The following is a 22,391-nucleotide window of genomic DNA, read 5'->3' as shown; positions in this document are numbered from 1 at the left end:
GAATTATATTTGAAAAGTTTGTCAGTCATAAAAATTAGGAAAGAAAAAGCAAGCAGAAGGACGATTATAAACTTCAGAAAGTCCAGCAGAGGGCTGTCAAGATGGCTTGCGAATGTAGCACTTGCCCTGTGAGAAAATGATGAGGGAGAGCTGGGCTTGTTCAGCTCAGGGGAACAGAGGACCTAATGCAACTGCCCAGTCTCTCTGAGGACATTACCAAGAAGATGAAGATAGGCAATTTACCAGGATGCACTGAATGAATCATATTCATTCTATGAGGACATTAATTGATATAGGACAGGTTGTGACTAGATAAAATGAAAAAAAAAAAAAAAAAAAAAAAGACCATAGAATAAGCACTGGAAAACATTGTCTGGTGAAAATGTATCAGCTTCACCCCTGGAAGTTTTCAAGAAGTAACTCTACAAGCCTGGAATAACCTGGTCTGAATTCAGTATTGACTTACTAACAGAGGGTTGAATTAATTACTTTATAAGGTTACTTCAAACTATAATGCTTCTATAGAAGAGTTAATGTATTAAATATCCTTCAGCATTCCTCTGCTTTAGTTTTCAAACCCTCAGAGCATTAAGAATTGTTTCTAGAGTATTATTAGTACACTAGTTTTTCACATCTATTGCGTGCTAGAACAATTACTACCCACAGAAAGGCTTGTCTACTGGGCCAAAGGGAAATGTTTTCTTTTTTGAACACTCAATTCCCTGGCATCTCCACTATACAAAAGAAATTAATAGGTAATAGAACAACTCAAATATTTTTCTAGTATAGTACTACCATAAACTCAGATGATTTAATTACAATATTAACTTTAGATATCTTTTAGTCTCTTAGTTTATGTCCAGACTACGAGGATATTCCACTTCTTGAGGCAGAGGGTGGGGAAGGTAGTGACACTAAGGTAATATTCCCAGATCGGAACAAATGGAACAAGAATTGATTCAAAAAACTACAATAGAAAATATGGGAAAAGATAGCTCAGGTCTTTCTACTATACCAGGGAAACTTGAGTGGAAAATTTCAAAAGACTCTGACAAATATTTAGAAAGCAGGAGGTTTATTAGAAGTCTGAAACAAGACTATAATACCTATACGAACCAACATGAAACAGTTATTTAGCCTTCTTCTATGCAGACTAAAGTGATCTTAGGGAACAGCCTACTATTGTTCAAGAATAGGGCCTAATCTGACAGAGGGGAGGCATCTGTAGGCCTGTTTGCTCTGATCCAAGCATTACTGAGACTGACCACATACTCCCAGTAGGCACATACAAACACATAAATATATAATGACTATTCACACAGATCAGTAGTGATGTTCACCTCTCTCATGACCACAAACACCACTAATAGCTTCATCTTATTCCCCTCTCTGAGAACAGAGATTGAAGTTCTGGTGCTGGGAATATATACATATACACAACACAGATCCCTCCAATTGCTGGGCTCAGACACTGCCCTAGAAGCTGCTCCTGAATCTGTGCCTCCTCTGTTGCTTGCTGCCGTGGTTTTACATCACTAGGTAGCTAAGCTCCAAAAATGTAGTCTCACTTCCCGAAGAGGAAGTGCAATGGGTCCAGGAGCTGGCTTGCAGGGTACAATTTAAGATTCTCCACCTTCCTTTGCCTCTCTGCGCTCTTTTTACAGTTCTTTAGGTGAGATTTAATCAGATAACTGAATGACTGCATCCTGTGGTAGATCTTCCCCTTATGCACCATCCAATTCTATCCAAGTTTCTTTAATATGTGCTCCTTGATCCTTAACACGCAAGACTGGGAATTCAAGTAGTTTTCCAAAGGTCTTTATAACTCAGAGCTTTCATAATATACACTATACTACATATAGCACTCAACAGGAGAAAAAGAGACACCCAAATCAGACATTCTATTTTTCCTTTCTTTTCCATGCTGCTATTATTCCAGTGTTCAGTTTGATCCTAAAGCAATACAGCACAGCATGTCACAAGCATTATTATGTCTTTATACTGCAGAGTAACTGAAATCCTTTTATTAAAATACAGCATTCTGTGATGGATTTCTTCATCCTTGGAGTGACATTGAGCCTGAAGCTCTTACTAGTAATCACTTTATACAAAGCCAGATCACATACTCAACTGTAAGTTGAGAAGCTAAGGAATCAATCCATATACTTTTTAAAAATTGCACGAAAGCTGGTAAGACTGAATTGCTCCTGCAAAGAATGGATACATGTAGACATTTGGAACATTTTATTCATCCTTCATTAATATTGTAACTTTAAAATAAAATCAACACCAAAAACATCAAAGAAACAAGATAGTTATTCCACTGAATATTAATCATCATAAGAAAATATAAGACTGTCATAAACTAATGCTACAGCTGTAAAGAAGAGCTGTGAATGACATAAAATTAGGATTTCAACAAAGGAGGAGTAAAAGTCTTCTACTACCTTATTCAAAATCAACCAATATTTTCCAAGCATACTTGATCTTCAAGTGATTGTTAGAATGATATGAAAAACAAAAGCAAAAAAAAAAGCAAGTGACAAGAGAAAGGGATAGTAGTAAATAGCTCAAATGCCTTTGAATTACTAGCTAAAGAAAAGCAGAATAGAAATTAAACTCTGATATCAGTATTTCTAAAGAAAACCTTTCTGCTTTGAGAGACATGCTGAAGTACACATTTGCAGCTAAATCTTCTTTCCACTATCTTAATGAGATTTTAAATTGAGAAGTATAACATCCTAAATGTTTGACGAGTTTTTGCTGTAATGTTAGCTCTGTCACATTATCTATCAATGCTCCTGAGAAAAAAAGCTTTTACTACATCAACATATACATCATTAACTTACCGACTGCTTCCTGACTCTTCATCTACAATCCCTAAAAAATTTTTGGGAAATCATTAAGGACAAATGGGCTACAACAAGCTATTAACTCTTAATAATTTACAATGAAGCTATATAGAATATAGATTTCTTAATGTAATAACAAATTTAAGTTTTCATTTTCACCTTCAAGGCTCTACATTATCTTATCAACAATTACTGTGTGTCTTGCTTTTATTTCCTTCTACTCCCTAGGCACCTTCTATCCTTTCACTTAATTACGTTCTTTATCTCTATCTCCTATTTTCAGTTGTGTGTCTTATATCAGGCTGACTTCTTTGTCTTGTACAATCTCCGTGCATATATTCTTCATCTTTTTTCAGCAGTATCGTTACATATACACTCTTTCAGGAATCATTGGTACATTCTTTTCTCCCTCTTGTTCGTATCACTGAGCAATTAACTGAAATTTGTCTTATATCGCTTTCCTTCCTTGCTGGACCAGAGAATAGAGCTGAAAGCTAATGCAGAGCTGATTGATTCAGTTCTTAACTCTATGAAAAATGACCTCTGTTGTTAACTAATGAAGCCTGTGGAAAACTGAGGGACAACACTTGCTGGTCCTCTGAAATAGGAACTTGGAAAAATCATTCACTATAAACATCCACAGCAATAAGCAAATGCCAGAATGTGGTGTGTGGTGGGGAATGAGTAGCTTCTACAAGGTATGTCTTGACTTCTTATAGTTTTACATGGTTACGTATATAACAGCACTCTGACACTTTCCAAGATTAGACTCCATGCCTATCATCCAATATACATGAATTTGATTTCTTTTTTTTCCCCCTCACAGGTTAATGTGTATTTAAGGATCATATGATGTAGATGGTGAGCAGCCATGGCACATAAATATCAGGAAACTTGGAGCATTCCAAGACTATTAATATTAATAGTGTAATAGAGTCATACATTATTCCTGAATCCTAGAACACCTGACTGTAGGACTCTCAGCTTTCCAAACATGTGCTCCATAAAATATAACCCTTCATAGAAACTATCAGATTATAATTTATCTGGTTATTTATTATAATTATAAAACTATCTTCTCAAGGAAACATTTACAAAATCTGGAAGCATGCTTTGCTGAAGTTTAAGGAAAAATACATCTTTGTGATGAAAATTTCCTTACTGAAAAATTTTAAATTTGCAATTCAAAGTGATCTTCAAAGAATAAGTCATAGCTAAGTTTAAAGCTGCAAGTGCATTCTGCATCATGTACACTATCATTTTTTGTCAAATAAAAGGTTCTGTTTGACGTTTACTTTGGAAAACTGCATTACTGAAAGTGGAACACAATAAGGTATGTCACATACTATTATGCTTTTTGCCCCTGGCAATTTTTGTTTTTTAATCTGTAAGAGCTCTGAGGCTCGGGACAATAGGTTGAAATCTCTAATTCTTCTGCTCTTTAGTCTAAAAGTGCAACATCCAAATATGTTCTAGAGAAAGCAACTGAACAGATTGCTACGACTGGACATCTGTTCATGAGAAAAAGGACAATTTCCTAACAAGAGGCAAATATTCTCTATAAAACACAACATTTTCAGTAATGGATGAAATCTCATCTACTCAGTCAGGAATACCTCAAGGCTCTGAAGCAACTTCACTATGAAGTGAAGGATATTAATATTTCTAATATTTAAAAAAAAAATCTTATAAAATGCTAGTATTTTAGAAAGCAACTGTAGATTCATTTTAAAATAATTCTACGATCCAGAGAATTAAGACAAGTATGCCTGTATATTTAGTAAAGTCTACCATGACACAAAGTTTTGTGGGTTAGCTGGGATAAGAAATATCTGTAAAAAACTTATACTGAGTACTCAAATGGCAAATGAAGTAAAATGAAGTCAAGAAGTTTATGTAATACATATTATATGGAAAAGAAATAAGTTACGTGCACATCTGAATTCATAAAGTTTAAGTATTAGACATATCTGTAGACAGCTCAATGAAACACCTTTGCTTGACAATAAAAACTACACGAGTTGCTACAAAAGAAAAAAGTAAATAATATCGGTGATAATGTACAAGGCCTCTTATTTTATTATATTGGCCCATAACATCAGAGGCAGATGTTGGTGGTATTGCAGTAGAAACTGAAACTTCCAGTCAATATTCTGTTACATTTTGTTGCAGTTTGACAAACAGCATTAGAGGGGAAGTCTGGCTAAACGATGTCTGACATGGAAGTGAATGCAAACTGAAGGTATGCCATTGAATTCCCCCATGTAAAAAAAATTGCACCCACTGACATTCATTGAATGTTTAAGGAATCCAAACAGTGGATGTCAGCATGGTGGCTGGTGCATTTCAGCAGTGGCAACAGAAATATGAAAGACAAGCCACGTTCTAGAAGGCCATACATATTTTCACAAGAATGGCATGTAGGCTCTTGTTCATCACTGGCAAAAATGTATAGCTAACAAAGGTGACTATGTTGAAAACCAATGCTTTGTGGCTGAGAATTTGCTCTTTCAAATAGTTTTATTGTGCTCTTTGTATCTACTGTAGTTTCAGAGCGACCTATGTATATACATATATATATATATATATATATATATATAATGCTCTTTGGAGCACTCTGTGTACTCTATGCCACAGACTTTATTCTGTGTTGAAACTCTTTTGATAGGAAGAGTGTGAAGAAATGCAATAAAATGTGTATGGGGAAGAAAATATACACACACAAAACACAGAAGAAAAACAATCTATTTGGATGGTAAAGAGTCTCAACAGACTAAAAAGCATGGATGAGGAACATCCTATTGAGGAGCAAGAAATAAGGATGGATGTGTATAAGTACTTAAAATACTGATCAACTTCACATCTTTGTAGCTCATAATGTAAAAAAAGTGGACTTCAATGAAGTTAGAATGTGGGAAATTCAGAAAAAAAAATGCAAAAGGTTTACAGAAATTAATGTCTCTGGTTGTCAGCAGTATCAGGAGAATAAAGTAAAATGTTTACTAAAAGTATTTTTTCTGTTTTGTTTAAAAACAGTTTTCAATTAGTTAGCATAGGAATAATGGAATATAGTTAGCCTTCTCGAGCTAAAAGTGAAGTATTATGTCTATAGTATTGTCTGCCATCAGAGATGTTATACTGTAAAATGGACACTGAATCTGAACGTGAACATCAACTCTTATGTTCAGCACTATTTGGACAAGCAAAAATAACTATTCTTGGTGGAATAGAAGGAAAGTATTTTCTAGCATTACTTGGAATTGTTTCCTACTTCAAAAGAAAACTACTTAATCTGACTGAAGGTTAACTTGGACTACTTATGTACTGGCTTTGAATCATGCTATTATTTAAAATAAAGAGGTGATGGAATGGAAATGTTAAGCATGTATTTTTAGCAGATAAGCCTGCCACTTCAGATATTTCATATGTTACAAGGAATAACTGAAAATAATAATAATCTTCCACAACAATAATATAAAAAAATCCAAAACATTCCTTTGTGGAGTACATTTTGAAATCATCTTTTTAGTGCACTTATTTGTTATATAGCAATCAGCCTGAGCAAATGCTTTGTCCTGTTTAAAATATAAATAATTTGCAAGTGTTAACTGATTGTCCTGTATGTAGGTTTTCTGTAGACATGCCAAAAAACACAGACTTTGCCACAGAATAGAATAAGCAGAATACTGCCAAAAATATCATCTCTCTGAATTGCACCTTTATAAAGTAACTTAAAAAATAAAAGAAGCAAATAATTAAAACCTTCCAGTGCTTCAGTGCACTAAAACAACAAACACTTAGACTTTAGTCTTTCAAAGGTTTCCAGAGATCTTCCCATAACAATAATTTTAAGAGGAGCAACCAAAAAATAACTGCTAACAATGCAATTCCTTGTCTCAGTTTTCACTCTTTATTCCAAAACTGAAAAAGCACTGTTACAATACATTCTGGGGTAATTACAAATGTAACCTGGGGCACAGAAAGGATCAGTGTACTAGTTCTTTTTGAAAGAGAATTTCTTCATGCTTTCTGTAATGCAGACAACATTAAAAAACATTTTTTGTGAAAATTCATCTTAACTGAAATTTAATTATTCAATGATTTTTTTCCCCTTTGGTATCACACACATACAAAGAAAAAAAAAAAAAAGCTCAGAGTCTTGAAAGAAAGAAAAAGATACTCAGTGAACAATTTTTTTTTTTTTACTACTTACTATGCATACTTACTATATGATGATATCCATAATTATTTCCCTAAAACAATTAGAAATGCATCTTGAGTGACCTGCTAATCTGAATATAATGCTTTAAGAATATGGAGGTATACTAGTCTCTTTATGCTTACACACTCACCTCACGTAGAAGCATAAAAGGCTGCAGAAGATAATTTATTATTCTGCATCACATTTCATCAAGTCCCTTAGCAGCTGCTTGATACATTATCGAGACAAATGCAAGGAAAAAAAATATATTCCTGCTGCCCTACCCCCAAGTAGGGTACCCCAAAGACTAAGAACCAATTATAATCTCTGCTTCTTCTTCCAATCAGATATATTAAGTGAAAGTAAACCTTGACCAGGTTATTGTCTGTATGGAATTTCAATGACTTTTTTCATCTCCATAAGACAAATACAGCCATAAATAAACATGCAGCGCAGTAACAAGGGCAATGTCTGGAACACTTAAGAGCTAAATTACTTTCAAGCCATGCAACATCTCATTTCTCTTCCACAAATACATAATAAAGACTGCCAGCATGGGGGAGGGTGTATTTGTATGAGTACATGCATATGTGAGCACACATGCCTCAGGAGAAGAGGGAGGAAAAATAAAAATTAACCACATGAACTGAGAGGACAATAATTGAAAAAACAAACAAACAACCCCCCCGCCCCCCAAAAAAACCACCAAAAAATAAAAAATAAAAAAACACCTGACAACACAAACTACAACAAAAACCCTCACAATTTTCAAACAGTCTCTTTATTTTATATTCACAAGACAATTAAAGAAAAGCTCTATTATGAACTAAGGGAAAAAGTGTATGAGCATAGCAGATCTTCAGATGTCCTACACTCTAAGTTGTGGTGAGATATCTAGCGTTCTTTATATAACTACCATCACACCTATGAAGCTTGAAACTGAGCTTCAGCACTATGGACTTTACCATATAGCCAGGGAGATGCAAATAAGGACAACATGCTTAGACTATTTAGAAGTTAAGGAAGGTGCAGGATTCAGCCAGTAGATTGTCCACTGCACAAAAAAGTACATTTCACTAGAGTTCTGAGATCTTTGTATCCAAATATGGAATACTACTAGGAGCTTAACTGTGATTTATACTTAAATTGTCTTCCTTCTGACACTATAATTTGTAGACAAGATGGGCATTTTAGCTGAAAACTCGACTTCTGTTGATTAACAAGCATCAGTTTTAGAATTAATTTCCACCAGGGCAATGTTAGCACAGTTTAAACAAACAAAAAAATCTGCATGAAGAATTGGGAATAAAAAAAAAGGTTTTTTTCAGGACATACACTAAGTTTATCTTAGACTTCCTATGAAGATGTCATTGCTGCACCTCCCAGTATTATGTTTCCTATACCAGTCAATGAGGGATTTGGTACTTGTCTCAGTGTAGAAAATGAAATACATAGACAACAAGATAACAAGCCAATAATACACAAAAAAAAATCTATGTTTCTTTATTTCCAAGACTGAATTCCTTTAATACTCAATAAAAGTACTAGCTTGCCCTTAAAAAAAAAAAAAAAAAATGGGGAAAGGAATTTGAATCAGATAAACTAGTTTCTACTCAGTCATGCCTTTCCCCACTCTAACCTGAAAGACAGAAAATCCTAACTTGCCTCTAAAAAAAGTTTTTGAGACCCTTCAGTTTATTTCTGGAAACATGCAGCTATGATACTAAAATTCTCCTTGTGCGATACTATACTATCAGGCATGAGCTAATTATTCCAGCATATAAATTAAAATGAATGGTGACTGTATGCTATACATTTTAAGTACAGTACTAAAAAAGTTGTACATGCCTGGAGTCGTAGTTTGTGAACATAAAAGAAAACAGATGATTTCAGTAGATCTGCCTGAGAATGGGATGATGGCCAGTTTCTGGAAGATTACAAAAAAATATAACAAACTACGCACCTATCTAGAGCATACAAGAAATAATAGAACAAGGAAGAAGTAAGTTTTAATGGAGAATGTTTCATTAGTGTTTTTATAGTAAGATTCAGTGAATCATGATGAAGAAGTAGTTGCATATATATCATTTCTATTAATAAAACGTTTTCAGCTAGCATTTAGTTGCTTCTCCTGTATCTCCTTCACTGACAATCCATGATGCCTTGAAGGCTAAGTTCCTGCTACAAACTTCATAGCTAAGCTAAGAAACATGCAATAGACTGATGCAAGGTAAAAGTGAAAAGATGATTTTTGTGTCTATTCAATTCTAGATTCTAGCCACCAAATCCTATACATATTTGATTTTTACAGTGCTTGGGAATATGCTTAAAAGGTATAATTTATTCATAGTTTATTCCTCTAAATTCTGAAAACAACAGCTTCTCCAATGTGGAACAATAATAACAAAAACAAACAAAAATATTTAAGTTATGCTCTTGATTATTTTGCACTGTCCCATAATCATTAAAATTCAAAAGCTATGCCACCAACACATCCTAAATAATAAAATTAAAACTTGATCAAACATAGTCTGTAAATAAGTCTTCAGACATAGTGCAAATCAAGAACAATTTGAGCTTTACGAATTCAGAAAAAAAACTCCAGTCAGGAACATTCTGGAGAAAACAACAGCTGGTATATCCTGTTGTAAGTAGGTGATTCCCTAGGGAAACACAAGAACTGGAAGACTGAATTGTCAGTTTAAACAGTGATCAAGAGGCTATTTTTCTGATATATTTTAGGAAATTTTCCATTCAGTGTCCAAGATCTCCTCCGGTTAGCTTTAGAAGAGAAATGATGATCCCAGATTTATGCTACAATGTCTATGGAGTCAATATTTTTTGATGGTTTTGGAGTGACCTGGGATGACTTTTTCAATTATGCTTAGCAAACAAGTAACCCAAAGAGATATTTAGCTCCTGAGAAACAGACACAAGCTGTTCAGATTGGTCAATTTTGGACACACAGAGAAAATAAAAAATATCACTTTTCAAGAAAGTATAGAGCAAGAAAGGGAGTCTCTTAATATGTTTGGCATATCATCTTGGCTAGAAGGCAGACAGGTGGAAATGCCCTGATCTCAAGTGAGCTGATACACTTTTTCAGATTTTATTTACTTTCTGCATGGAACAACTGAAATAATATGGATACACAAATGCTGTGACATGCTTCATTCATCTCTCACTCACTCTCCATAAGCTAAGTAAAATTTATCATACCTAACCTTTACCTGTCAAGGGAATGAACTCTGCTTTTGTTGTAAATCTGAGCATATACACAGGAGGACTGGTTCCAAAATCTTATGCAGAGAGGAGTGGATTCAGAGCCCTGAGCCAGTTACTCAGTAGACCTGCCATGTCCCAGGAACTGGTGTCCCCATCACACAACCACATTGCTAGCAAGGAAGGGTCTTTTCTATTTCATAAGGAATTTGGCCACTGTGCAGCAAGGATAATGGAAACACTGAGAGACAGCATAACACAGGATATTCTTTACTTCTTCCAATAACAACTTTATCCAAATTCACCAATGATCAGTATAGACAAGTGACTTAAGAAAAAAAAAAAAAAAAGCAAACAAAAAGATCTGCTTTCCATCTAAAAAAGTAACACAAGCTAGAAAGAATATTAGAACATTTTTCCCTCTTCACTCTGCAAGTGGCTCCTGGCACAAGATATATTTGCTTAACAACACATCTAGAGCAATGGTAATTTATTACAAACATCACTTACTTACGCCACTGACTGAAGCCTAATGCTTTGAAAGTCAGGTTTACTAAGACCATTATGGCCACATGTTATTCCACTGGAAAAAGCAGGTATCTAGCAATATGCTAAAATAACTGGTAAAAACAGATTCCAAGAAGACAACACACCAGAGCATGGGTATGTCAAAATGACTTACAGCAGGCATGTCCAACATGTGGGACAGCTAGCAATGTGTGCTATGCCCTGCCCACCAGGCCAACATATTAGTGGCTCTCCCCCCACCAATAACTCCAGCCAAACAACTGAAACACTTGTCCAAAACAGTTCCTTTTCATTCAGTGCAGCCTAGGCCAGACAAAAGGTTGGACACTTACATTATACAGTATGAATAGATATTTGAAAGAATGTTTTGGCTGAAGAAAAATTGGTAATGTAGACGTATTTAAGAAACAGACTAGAGCAAAGGCTGAAGAGACAGCTATTTATGAATGTTTGAACTACTCTGAAAAATATGTATGTATTTTTCTTTTAATGCTTTTGTTATTTCTAAAATAAAATGGCTGATTTGTGAATTGTAAATACTCAGGAAAAAGTATGTGCCAATTTATTTACAAAATGGAAAAGGGGCAGACATGATGACTAAAATATATGATTTCAACAGCAGGGATTCTAATTTACAGCTCAGTGCATTGCCTAGAATGACTGTTCGCACCTTTGTAATTTCTCTGTCTTATTTAGAGTACTCTTAATAAATTCAACTTCCAGATATACAAAAAAATAACAAAAATAGTACCAATAAAATAACTCCTTATCTGAAAACCATAGTAACTGAAATACATATACTATATGCACGCAGTAGAAATAGTTCAATCGAGGGAAACAAAGAAGAAAGAAAAATGGTATAAGAAATAAAACTTCATTTTTGATATTCTTTTAACAGAAGCTCACAGTAATGACGGTCACATTAAGTGGTATACCAGCCTTCTAAATCCTCTGCTTTCTTGTGCAGTATAGACTAATATTGCACCACAGTCACAATGTCCTGAATGTATATTACTCTTTCATCATATCTTTTGTAAGAAAAAGCATCTCCAGAAATTTCACTTTGGGCTTCTCTTTTCTGTGACATAAGAAGTCCACTGAGACTCTCAACTTCTAATGCTATTTAATCAGTCTGAAAAATTTTAATGAACTCTTACTAGATCTGATGCAGAGATTATTCATAACTGTTAGATCAGTTAATTAATTTGAAATGGAATAAAATGCTAAGAAATACACTTTTAAATTAAGACAGATTTAAATCATTTGGAATTTTTTTGATAGAACATACTGATTCTTCATGAGAGTTCTAACCACTTATAGAAGCAGAGGTTTTTTCCAGTCTTAATGATTCTAATATTATCTAGTCCAGCTGTTAACCTATCACCACCATGCCCATTAAACTATGCCCCTCAGTGCTGCATCTACCCTCTTCTTGAAAACTTCCAACAATTGTGACTCCATCACCTCCACAGGAAGCCTGTTCCAATGCATTATGATTCCTTCTGAGAAGAAATTTTTCTTAATATCCAACCTGAACCTCCCCTGGCACAAATTATGTGCATTACCTCTCTTTTTATCACCAGCTACATGGGAGAAGAGTCCTATCCGCACCTAACTACAACCTCCTTTCAGGTAGTTGAAGAGAGCAGTAAGGTCTCCTCCCTAAGCCTGCTCTTCTCCAGGCTAAACAATTCCAGTTCAAATGGTCAAGTACATTAGGATATCTTTTTGGAATGAAGTTGATGCATGTATTCAGAATGAAAAGAGGAAAAAGAAAGTTTAGTAAACACTATTCATGTTATGACACATTCATTGCAACTTATCTCACTTTGCATTCCCAGACAGGACAAATACCAGTTGGACTCTGGGTGAAAACTTAGAACATGAAAGGCTGAAGAATCTCATCTAATCATCCCTTACATCTTTGCATACACATTTTTTTTCCTCAACAATCCTACAGAGAAATCAGTAATCACAGTCCAAAACACTTAAAGTTGTTCCTTAAAAATTAGTATGCAATGCATTTTCTGCAGTAATGAAACTCCAAACATTAGAATTTATGTTTCACTCAGGATAGACAAGAAGTGAAAAAAATATTTTTAGGAGAATGACAATTTTATTTGAAATAAAAGGGAACATATACTCTCACTACCAATTTATCTTTGAGATATTCTCCCTACAGATTTCTATTTCAGAATCAAGTTTGCAAAGTTATATATGAAGGAGAAACTAGTCTTAAATCAGAAAACAAGAAATATGATCCCAGAGCTTTAGAATGCAAAAGGAAAGAGATGGATTAGAAAAAATGTATACCCCTGTTTATCAAGAAGTATCTTCAATGGTTAGGTAAATCAGCCAGGAAGGTGCGAAAAGTGAGCTGATCCACGTTTAAATAACTCTTTCTAAACTTCAAGGAGTGAAGTTATATTTGGAGATGTATACAGAGAGGAAAATCACTGAACTTTCTTATGTGCAGTACCATGAAGTAAATCAGAGTAATCTGCATTACAAATATTATAATGCAGTGAAGGGGAATGACACTTTCCAACAACCTCTTACTTAAACAACATAAGCACCATTAGGGGAAAAAAAAAAAAAAAAAAAAAAGAAAAAAAAAAAAAAGAAAGAAAAGACACTGCTGATTTTTCAAATGTTTGTTTTAAATCCTAACCTAAATATTTATAATATTAAAAAATTATTCCGATAATTTGTTCCCTCCCCTCCTTACCTTCTCTGGAGGTGCAGGAGGGTGAAATCTCTTTGCACAGACTAGAAATGCATCAGGCTGTGGCTTGCCACCCTTCACCTCAGGGTCATCTCCCAGCACAATATGATGAAAAAGATTGAAGAAGTCTTTATGTCTGGATGTTTTCATCTGAAATGTCACTTCAGCTGAGCTAGTGGCAACAGCTATGGGTATGTTGTGTTTGTGTAAATGTTGGATCAGTTTATTGACCCCTGCAAGACAAATAGATATGTACATTTTATTCTATATTTATATATACACATTTGCAGTTATATGTTTTTTTTTTTTTTTCCTATTTACAACATATTTAGCAATATTTCAAAAATGCTGTCTAATTGAATTTAACAACCTATTCTGACTGGTTAGTGTCGAAAAGGTATCTTGCTACATCTGGAAATGTTCTTGCTCCATCAAGGAATATTCCTCTAAGTATACAATGATTCTGTCATCAAATGATAATTTTCTCAAAATATGCTGAAAATAACATCAAAGCCATTGCATCTGTATGCCCGTAAGAAGCTTACTCAGTGTCCTCAACTTTATCAACATTTATTATTTCAAACATATCTAAAGTTATGTTCTTGGAAAAAAAAAAAGAATAAATAAATATTAAAGAAAATGCTCTTCTCACTGACTGGCATAGTCTGTAATTTCTGAAGCAGGAATCCATCTGGCTTAAACCAGCCCCTAAGAGCACTTAGGGGCTCTTCTACCTCTTTTACAATTACTAGATAAAGCAATTGGACAGAAAAGTAGAGCTGTCAATCACAGGTGTTAATAACAGAGCTTTATCTATTGATGATGTGAACCCTAAGTAATGAATACCTTGACCACAATAGATAGAAATTTTAATCTACTCCAATCTTCCAGTGAAGGTTAATGCCAAGAATGGTGAAAATACAGCAGTCACTGTGAGAAGGAAACACGCTTTGCTTTTCAGTGCAAGTTTTGAATCTCCTATGCAAAGTCTTCAATGTTTCTTCATAGCAGCATTCTGAAAACATACCTCTCTTCAGATTGCTAATTATCCTTAGCCCTGCTTCATCAAAGCTTCAGCTCATCCATCAGTGTATGTTTACTCTACATTTCTACTGGAGGTAGCCAGCCACAGAAAAGCAATGCTGCTGAAAGGTTATTTATTCAGAGTTCTCTCTTATATTCTCTCAGCACAGGTCATGATTTCAGTGCATAAATGTGTGTGTATTTACTTTCACTTTTTGACTTTCCTACCTATAAGAGAGCTGTACCTAACACCTTCAGAGAGCAAAGACTTACATTACTCAGAAAATGTACTTTGATAAAAATATATTCAAGTAATCATTTTAAAATTATATGTGTAAAAACAGCAAGATGGATAAGAAAAAAAATACAGAGTGCACTCACTCACTAGTAGCTAACGTACAGTATCAACACCCATCCACCACATAGAGACCTATCTGTTAGGCTTCTTGGCACCATCCTCTATTCCTCCTACTTGACCAAAAGAAACAAGGTTCTCCTTTTTTTTCAGCATTAGTTACGGGGGACTTTCCTGATGTGGTACATACACAATTACAAAACCAAGCCATACAGCATAATTTCTTCATGTATTAAGATCAGGAACAAACATATTGTTATGATTTATTTCCAAACATACACTTTTCATTTTAAAAAACCAAAAAGATAAATAATGTTATTTCTTCTATTCCTTTAAATAATAAGTTTTAAAAGAGACACAGAAACTTACTATATTTCTGGTGCAATAGTTAACAATGACTATTGGAAAGAAAATTAGGTGAAAAGAACTGTACACTAAATTCAGATATGTAAGTTGAAAAGCAGGATCAACTTTAAACATCAGCACATTTAAAAACAGATAAATCACAAATGTCAATGAAGTTAGAAACTTCTGGGAAAAAACAAATACAGATAAAACCTAAATCAACAGGAAGAAGTTATTACTCTTGAGACTACAGATATATTTTCAAGAAACATGTTTTTTACAACATAATGTTTTAAAAAAAGAAGTAATATCCCCCCACCCAAGGTGCTCTTCATTTTCTTTAGTCAGTCAAAATCACTGTCACTAACACATTGGATCAGCTAAGAAACTAAAGACTTATTTTGAACAACAAAACCCTTTGGCTAATTGTCACACTTTCCTTTTCAGTGACCAAAGCAAAAGTTCATGAGTTTAGATTTCCCCCCTTCTGCTCTCCAGGCTGCACAGCCCTAGCTCTCAGCCTCTCCTCAAATGGGAAGTGGTCTAGCCCCTTGATCGCCTTGGGGGCCCTGAGGTAGACTCTTTCCAGTATGTCCATGTCTCACTTTGTACTAGGGGCCTCAGAACTTGACACAACAGCATCACCAAGGCTGAGCAGAGGGGAAGAATCATTTTTCTGGACATACTGGCCATATTTTGTCTGTATATGCAGACAAGAATACCAGTCTTCCCAGTTTTGTGTCATCTGCCTTTACTGAATCATATTTACTGAATCATTTACTGAAGGTGCAGTCCATCCCAACATCCAGATCGTTAACACAGGACCGGACCCACTATTCACCCCTAAAGTACTTTGCTCACTACTGGTCTCCATCAAGTCTTCACATTGCTGACCACTACCCTCTGGCCCTGGTTGTCCACCCAGTCTTTCTAATCCACCTCACTGCCTGCTCATCCAACCCATGCTTCAGTAGTTTCTCTATGAGGTCTTAGACCTTACTGAAGCCCACCGCTCACCTCTTTAGTTATCACATTTTATACTCAAATGGCATTATTTATTATTATGTGAAAATTAATAATACACTTGTAACACCCAAAACCTAAATACATTAAATTAGGCCTCAAATAAACAGTGGCATTGTTAGTGACAAATTCTTTCATGAACATAACCAGGTACTCTATCTCTCATTCATCTCTATGTGCCATCTACATACTAATGGCATCCAATTAACAGTTTAACTGTTATGCAGTCCCCTGTAATTCTGGAGTTTATCTACACTATGTAGCCAATGCTAATATAACTATGCTTGAAAATTCTTGTAGCTGAGATGTAGTATATTCTGTGGAAGAAACAACATGGAACATGGCTACACACTTTTTTTTTGGAGAACAATCTTGATCAATAGATTTTTGCCCTGTGCACTGAAATTTTTGCTGGAGAAGATATACAGGTCACCGTGCACTTTCTTCACGTAACTTGCCAGCAAATTATGAGCACAAACACAACTTCACTCTCTTCTTGCTGACTTTCAGCACTCCAAGAAGTTCTTCAAATACATCACACAGTGTTGTTCCTCATTCACTGTGCCAGAGATAGCTTTCTACTCACACCAAAAGCATGGGTGCAGAGGACACCTGACCTCTGGGTCACAAAAAACATGCCATTCAGAGACACGTACTCAAGTCTACAAGTGATTACACAGAAGAAGTAGTCTGTGAGGCTTCAGAGGGCATTAGAAAGAAAATACTTCTGAGAAAATGGTTAAAGAAGTGCTTCACATGTTTAAATTAACTATGTACATGCATTGTGCTTGTCTTGTATGATTTATGACCAGTTGTGAACAAATAGAAATCTTAAAAATAAATATAGTTTCTGTCTAGAAAGATTAGTCTTCCTTTTCAAAATCATTTACAGTTACTGTGTTAAATGTAACATCAGATCCAAATTGAAGCTTTTCAAGATTTCATCACTCTTTTTAATCAAAGAAAGCTAACATTGCCACTCGGGGCTTTGTCAAGTTGATTGGATTTTTAACCAATTCAATAATAATCCTTTAAGATCTTAAAAGCAATTTACAGTAAAAACCTCAACAGCAACAAAAAATAAAAAGTACCTAAAGAGAAAATAAATCTCACTGAGAACAATAAGAAGCCAACTATTCAACTAAGTCACAAACTGATTTCAAAATATTTTTATGTGCTAAAACAGTTCCAAGCCCATCAGAACAGTGCTATTCATTACCTGCACATTCTCTATCCTCAGGTGAATTCAGCATTGCTGTTATGATGGTGATAGAGTGATGGAGGTGGGGCTACCCAACACTTGTTGTAATTGCCATGAATCTCGTGAGACTGTGAAAATATATCTCTCATATCCACCTGTTTCTTTTTTGTTCTGAGACATCATTTTTTAAAAAAGTTGTTTGTAATGGTACATTATCTTTTCAGTGAGTTTCAGAAGTAGAGATGGAAACTAATAACCCACTCCTCATCTGGAAAAATAATTGGCTATAATGATGAATTCTATCTTCTCTTCTTATTTCTCTCTAAAGAGCACTAAGGATTCTTCTAGAGGCATAGGGTCTCTTTGTATATCAAGTCAATAATTTTGTCATAGTCTAGACATTCTGACACAGGGAAGCCCATGGGAAAACAACAACAACAACAACAACAAAACACTGCTAAATTTTACATAATTTGAAACCTCTGTCAACTGTATTTATGACTTCCTGGTAAAAGCATTTTGGGGTTGCAGCTCTTCAGGACTTACAGCAAAGGTCAAATGTTTGAAATCAGCCAAACAGACAAGATCACTCCCAATGTGCAGTAGTTAATTGATACATCTTTCAGAGCTACAGACTCAGTGAATCCAGTGTGGGCTCACCAGAATTTTTTAGAATTAAAACAATAATAGCAAGGAAAAGAGAACATGGTAGGAAGTCTGTTTAACTCTGAAGGGCACAGATGCTAATCAAGGAAACAACAGCTAAGCAAACTAAACTAGAATGCTGGTTGAATAGAGCTGTTAAGATTTAAATAAATAAATAAATGACGTAACTCTAGAATAAGCTCTCATTGGAACTTGTACTACTTTTCTTCTTGTAATTTATAATTCACTTTGTTCAGTACAAAAACTAAGCTTTGAAAATACCTACTCCAGTCTACAAGAGATAGTCAATCATAACTGAACAGGAAGATGGTTTCTGCTTCACATTCTGCACTGGCTGAAAAGGAACTGCAAAGAAAGAAATCCCAGTTATGACAAAGATGATCCAAGAGGGGAAAAGTTTTGAAAAAAAGCATACTACCACACAATCCTCAAGCATCTGTACTTTGTAATGATGCTGAATGAAAAAAAAAGGAGACAGGTATAAAAGAATGGCATTAATTTCTTAACTTTGACATGGCAAGTGTCTACTGACAGCTGTGTAACTCGGAGGTGGATTTTTCTGGCTGTGTATATATTCTGGGTTTATGTTAAAAGTACACCCATAGATTCTCTTCTCTTCATAGATTAAAACTCTATATGATTAGAATTTGATACATTGAGGCTTCCGGTCAGCTTAGCCATATTGAAATCTTCAATTCAATCTGTACCTTCAAATGCTAGTATCTCTGAAAGCTTTTATACAGAGGCATGGCTTTGATACAGACTGTCAGGCAAAACTTCCATATTATCCCTAACCATCAATGACATAACTGTCAAATACTTGATTTGGGAATTAACAGACTTATCGCTGCTGGAAATAATGCATAGCATTAATAAATATGATACTAATAAATAAATATGATGCATAAATAGTGCATCATTTAGCACTGTTCTTTATCAATCAAAATTCAAATCCTATTTCCCAGAAAAAATTGTCAAAATAGATTGAAACTAGAACATCACCTGGCTAATAGCTGTCAAAAGTTGACCAGTTAGAGGCTCATCATGTCAGAATCACCTTACTCCTTTATTACATATCATGACAATTAACTTTTACTTTCCTGTATTTACCTGTAACAATCTGAAACACCAGATTAGTCAGAGAATACTGTAAACCTAAAATATCACCATTGCCTTACATCTTAGACAATACCTGCATGATGTTCATTCTTAATTAAAGAATATTAAAAAGCAGCAGAATAAATCCACAAGATTTATATTAAATAATGTTCTCAGAAGATATAGAAGTACATGAGAAAGGCATCAATTAAAAAACTCTGGTTGTCAGAATGAAACGTGGGTTAGTCCTTAAATAAAATAAATACTAAGTAGCTGGTACAATTTATTTCTAGATTAATATCTAACATTAACCTGGTTTACTTAAAATTCATGGCAATTCAGCTTGTATCTCATATATTGCTATAAAGTACAAATCCCATTACTTCAGTGACCAAGGCTGCATTTGATCCTCACAATGGCATAAGGCCATCAAGTATTTATGTTAACATTAATTCTGCTTTAGTGAATTGTCTGAAGAAAATTATTCCATGCATACAGTTGAACTGAAAGATTAACCAGTTGAACAGTTCTGGCAATGATAAAAATGCCTACGTGTTTGCCTCAGTAAGAATTTTGCTTGATTCACCTATAGTAGACAAGCAAGCCCAGAACTCATTTTTTGAAATAAGGAACAGCGCAAAGCTTAATATTTCTTTTGGCTAATTTATTCCATCACCTCTCTGATCTCTGTTCAAGCTACTTCACTGACATTAACATAATCCCTGACAAACACAGACTATTCACTCAGTGGCATCTACTACATGTGCTACTCCATTAAAGTGACTCTTCTCTGTGATTTCTAACACTTCCACCACCGATCTATCTATCTGACATTTTTTAAACCCAGACTAAGGTGTTTTCTTTGTCTTGAAAGGGATATGTCTGCAGAAGTTTGATGTAAAAAATGAAAAACAAATCCCTCCATCATTTTTGTTTTCCTAGTGAGTTTAACTAGGCTTACAGTATTAGTTGGATCTACATGCGAGAAAGGAACAGTTTCAAAACTCCTGCATATAAAAAGGATCAGAGATACACACAGGTACATTGGCTGTGCAAGAGGTTCAAGTTTTTAGTTACCTAAGCAAATTGCATCTTTTCTTTTTGCTTCTTTTTATTTGGTCTTAACACATCACATATTTTTAACAATTAATGCCTTATGAGACTAGGTATAAAAAAGGATCTAAAAATTAAAACATTATAATTAATGTATTGTAGCAATTACTTGGGGGGGGGGGGGGGGGGAACAAACAAACAAAAACACCACACACTGCAAGAAAAGAAAATCCAAAAGGTGGAATTGTTTTAGTGACAATGTAGTGACCTCATTTTAATATACGTATATTTTTGTTTGTTTTTTCATTTCTCCCATCCTTTCTTTTTTTCCCCTGTACATTACTGATATTTGCTTCAGGACTTTTTCTTTATACAAAATGTTAGCAGCAGTCCTAGTTTTAAGTATTGTTTCTCTTTTTACAGATTCTTCTCTAGGCATTCCACATGTAAATGTAATGGAATATAATGTACAAGTTTATATCATAAATGAGATTCATTCTCTTGTACATATCAAGGCAGCTGGTTTATGCTTCATAGAGGGGTTACACTCTTCTGTCTTGGAATAACCTAAGAAACCCTCATTCTCCACTGTTACACATCTGTCTCAGATGTCATGCTTAAGTTTAAATGTTCAAAGTAAGACAGATGAATTCAACCTTAAAAAAAGCATGGACAAATACATTTGCCTGTACACCAAAAAATACAGTTGTTCTTAAAGCTGGACCAGAGAAAAATGACTTACTGTGTTACATAGTTGCCAGCAACTATTCTACAGAATTCCTTGTTCATAAGACTGAATTTGGGCATATTTACATTGTTTTTTACTTCTGTTCTTTAAAACATATAAAAAGCAGCTGTTCAAGTAAATAAGAAAAAAAAAATCAGTACTTTTAACAGATAAAATATCTTTCACATGTAAGTAACAGATTTGAATATAACTTACTAAAGCAAGAGAGATGAAACTGAGTCTCTAAAAGGAACTTTTATTGACATCAGATTAAAAAATTCTACTTTGGTTAGCATTTACCTAATTCCATTAGCAGTTTATAAGTACTAAAGAGAAGCATACCTGGCATCAATTCAGCTGTATGGAATATCTTCTCCTGCTTCATTTTACTTTCATGTAATAACTCCTCTTTGGTTATTGGAAGATCTAGAACATCTCGAATAATCTGTGCCCCTTCTAGTGCTTTTTTACCCATGACTAACGATTTTACGTCCCAGGTATAGGACTTTCCAAAACGCCCACATATCTCTTCAAACACCAATGTATAGAGACGTTCAGTATCTGCCAAAAAACAAAGAAACAAAACAAGAAACAACAGTAGATTACAAATACATGCAGCCAGTTGACCAGCCAGTGTTAACAGGATAGTGTAAATGATCATATAGCAGTTTTCCAGGAATAAGAAAGTACATTGTCTCACTGAGAGAAAATCAGTCTTCTAAGATCATTTCAGAGATATGTAGGTCATTCAAGCTATCACTTTATCACTTCTGTATTCAGAAAAGGTTACTGAGGCTTACAACAAAGAGCTATCTAGACCTGTTCTTCCATCAACTTTCTTTTCCATTGGCACTTTACATTACAGGTTACCAAGCAGCGACTTAATTAAAATGCTGTATTTATTCCTTGAATGGGAAAGAAAAGAAGGGAAGGAAATCTGGTACTCAAAGATGTCATTACATATTCCATGTAAATTGGGAAAAAAAAATTAATTATTTAAGAGTGTCTTTGAACGGAGGCTTCAGAGCGCTTTCAAAAGACACTACAGTCATTATTATAGCGCTGCCGGCACCTCTGCATTTACATGTGATTACTCAAGCAGAACACACCTACCTGGATTTCTTGGATTTCCAAGGGGGTTCTGGCAAGAGTTTTGCTAGTGAAAGGTGTTTATAGTTTCAAAACTCTTTTTCTTTTCTTTTCTTTTAAATATCAGCATACAATCCTTCTTGTCTTCTCCATATGATAAATCATTGAAAAATGTCAATAATGTTTAATTTGACACCAAATATGGGAAGAAAGGTCCTTTCAGCTCTTGATTTCATTTTTGCAAAGATCCTGAACAGTAGTATTTCTACTAGACTGTTTATCT

The 22,391-nt window shown here is 34.7% G+C and overlaps 1 protein-coding gene across 1 annotated transcript in view; it reads right to left on the bottom strand.

The window, feature by feature from the left end:
* Positions 1-22,391, bottom strand: part of PUDP (pseudouridine 5'-phosphatase) — a 61,940-nt gene that overhangs the window by 16,686 nt on the left and 22,863 nt on the right. Inside the window, exons 2-3 of the mRNA XM_416851.8 lie at positions 21,362-21,580; positions 13,532-13,761 (exon numbers count right to left, since the gene is read on the bottom strand). Coding sequence (XP_416851.3) covers positions 13,532-13,761; positions 21,362-21,580 — 449 coding nt within the window. The remainder of the gene's footprint in view (positions 1-13,531; positions 13,762-21,361; positions 21,581-22,391) is intronic.

The sequence above is a fragment of the Gallus gallus genome, chromosome 1 (assembly GCF_016699485.2).
Source record: "Gallus gallus isolate bGalGal1 chromosome 1, bGalGal1.mat.broiler.GRCg7b, whole genome shotgun sequence".
In the NCBI taxonomy this organism is placed as follows: Eukaryota; Metazoa; Chordata; class Aves; order Galliformes; family Phasianidae; genus Gallus; species Gallus gallus.
The sequence above is the reverse complement of the archived record's forward strand: the minus strand, read 5'-3'. Positions and strand labels throughout refer to the sequence as shown.